Raw genomic sequence first — 2,846 nt, 5'->3', positions numbered from 1 at the left:
TATACTGTTATATATACTATATATACTGTCATTATATATACTGTTATATATACTGTTATATATACTGTTATATATACATAATCAATATGATCAATAAAGATACAGTGTATTCTGATTGAAAGATGGCGTCTGGACTCCTGGAGCCTCCTGAAGGAGGAGAACAGCTCTGTGTGTTCCTGCTGAGAGACGAAGAGGAGGAGGAGGAGGAGAGGATGAGAAGGGAGGTGGGCTGTCAGTGGGAGAGTCCAGAGGAGGAGAGGAAGGAGGTGGGCTGCCAGAGTGACTCAGCAGAGAGGAGGGACGCTGCCGTTCAGGTGGACCTGCTGACTCAGCAGCTGAGCTGGAGACACACAGGTGAGACAGACAGACAGGAAGTGTGGAGGACAGACAGCCAACAGTAACAATATTAATAAAAACAACATATTGATTATTGTTTATTGATGTTTGTAAAGTTTATCATCAATGCCTCTCTCTTTTATTTGTATTGATAATATTCTCCCAATCAATCTGAGCAATAACAAGCTCACTAATATTAGGATTATGACATTAATACAGTGTTCCATATCAGTGCCTCTCTAATATCTCTACTAATAATTGTATTGATTGATCTCCTGATCAATAAAGAGCTCATTACGATATGAACCTTTGTCCTCCGTCTGCAGGCTCGTCTGCGATGCTGCTGCAGTGTTTTGCTGTTAGACCTGATGGACCAGGCGGTGGCGCTCTACTGCAGCACTGCACCACCAACCGCACCAGAACCAGAACCATCAAACCCGCCATCAGACATTCCCCCAAACCCACCCAGTCCAGGTCCAGGTCCAAGAGGAGACCGCCTCCTCCGAGCTCAAACACCACCAGGCGAAATCCAACTCAACGTCGCCACCGCCGTGCGTTGCCTGTCTCCGACCTCCAACAGGAGGAGGAGGAGGAAGAGGAGGAGGAGGAGGAGGTGGTGGAGGAGGACACAGGTGATCCCACCTGGACTCCAGCTGAGGGAAGTGAGTGCGGATGAAAATAAAATTTAATTAATTAATTTAATTTATTGATAGTTTTCATATTTTTTATTTAATGTATTTATAGTTTTTATATTTATTTAATTTATTCATAGTTTTTATATTTATTTCATATATTTATAATTTTTATATTTATTTCGTATATTTAGTTTTTATATTTATTTATATGTATTTATGTCGATTTAATATTAATATATTATTAAATATATTCATAGTTTTTATATTTATTTCATATATGTATAGTTTTTATATTTATTTCATATATTTAGTTTTTATATTTATTTATGTCGATTTAATATTAATATATTTATTAAATATATTCATAGTTTTTATATTTATTTCATATATTTATAGTTTTTATATTTATTTCATGTATTTATAGTTTTTATATTTACTTAATATATTTATAGTTTTTATATTTATTTATATATATTTATGTAGATTAAATATATTTGTATTTATTCAATATATTTATTTTTATTAAATATATTTATAGTTTTTATATTTATTTATGTAGATTTATGTAGATTAAATATATTTATATTTATTCAATATATTTATTTTTATTAAATATATTTATAGTTTTTATATTTATTTATGTAGATTTAATATTAATATATTTATAGTTTTTATTTTTATTAAATATATTTATATTTATTAACTGTAAAGTATAATCTGTTTTCAGCTCTTCACTCTCTGATACCCTCCCGTGTTTCTCCCCCCAGGTGTGGACTCTCACCCGTCTCCTTCGGGTCTGGAGGATGTCCAGCTGGACTTGGAGTCCCAGCATGCACCTCTTTGCGCGGTGAAGCTGGAGCCCGGCAGCACTATGTGTGACGTTTGTGGTAAAGTGATGAAGAACAAGTCGAGTCTGGCGCGACACTCCTTCATCCACACGGGGAAGAAGCCGTTCGCCTGCCACCTGTGCGACCTGCGCTTCAACCGCCGCGACAACCTGCAGCACCACCTGAGCCGGCTGCACCCCAACGGCGTCGCCAAGCTGGAGAAGCAGCGCGAGGTGACGGCGTGGCTGTGCGCCGTCTGCGGTAAAACCTTCAGCTGCAGGTCCCGCCTCAAAACACACGAGGTCATCCACTCGGGGGTGAAACCTCACCGCTGCGACCTCTGCCCCAAATCCTACATGAGGACCAACGACCTCGAGCACCACAAGAAGATCGTCCATGTGGACGGCGCCGCGGAACCTCAGCGCTCCAGCTCGCTGCTCTGCGACCTCTGCGGCAAAGAGTTCAAATGCCGGTCGCAGCTGGCCGTCCACTTCCAGACTCACACGGGAGAGCGCCCGCACCTCTGCGACATCTGTGGCCGCAAGTTCGGCCGTCAGTACCAGCTGAAACGCCACAAGATCCTGGTCCACGCCAACCGAGTGAACGCTGAGGACAGCCTGCCGCCCGACGCTCCGTTTGCCTGCGACGTCTGTGGGAAGCGGCTGAAATCCGAGGCGCTCCTCGCCGCCCACTCCCGCATCCACTCGGGCGACAAACCTCACCGCTGCAGCATTTGTCTGCGCAGCTTCCAGCGCGCCACCTGCCTGAAGCAGCACCACGTACGCGTTCATCTGAAGGTCAGAGTGAACGAGGTGCCGCACGCCATCGGACGCAGGAGGAGCTCGGTGGCGGCGAGGGCGTTCCCGTGCACGATCTGCAGCAAAGTTTTTAAATTCAAGTCCCTGCTGGCAAGCCACACGCTGATCCACAGCGAGCTGCGACCGTACGGCTGCGACTTCTGCAGCCGCAGCTTCAGACGCCTCAGCCACCTCAAGAGACACCGCGAGGTCGTCCACGCCAACAGAGAGCGCCCGCCGCAGAGCTTTGT

General features: G+C 44.0%; 2 protein-coding genes across 2 annotated transcripts in view; both read left to right on the top strand.

The window, feature by feature from the left end:
* The window catches only part of wasf3b (WASP family member 3b), a gene marked incomplete at its 3' end in the record, with an annotated part of 25,496 nt that overhangs the window by 6,641 nt on the left and 16,009 nt on the right, over positions 1–2,846 (top strand).
* On the top strand, positions 116–2,846 carry LOC118320680 (zinc finger protein 436-like; the record flags this gene model as incomplete). Its single annotated transcript, XM_035651706.1, is given in 3 exon segments — positions 116–354; positions 663–998; positions 1,739–2,846. Coding segments are annotated over 3 exon segments (1,676 nt in total), but the record flags the coding sequence as incomplete, so codon positions are not given.

This window comes from Morone saxatilis, unplaced genomic scaffold (assembly GCF_004916995.1).
Source record: "Morone saxatilis isolate NCDOM2014 unplaced genomic scaffold, NCSU_SB_2.0 Contig0, whole genome shotgun sequence".
Taxonomy (NCBI): Eukaryota; Metazoa; Chordata; class Actinopteri; family Moronidae; genus Morone; species Morone saxatilis.
The sequence above is the reverse complement of the archived record's forward strand: the minus strand, read 5'-3'. Positions and strand labels throughout refer to the sequence as shown.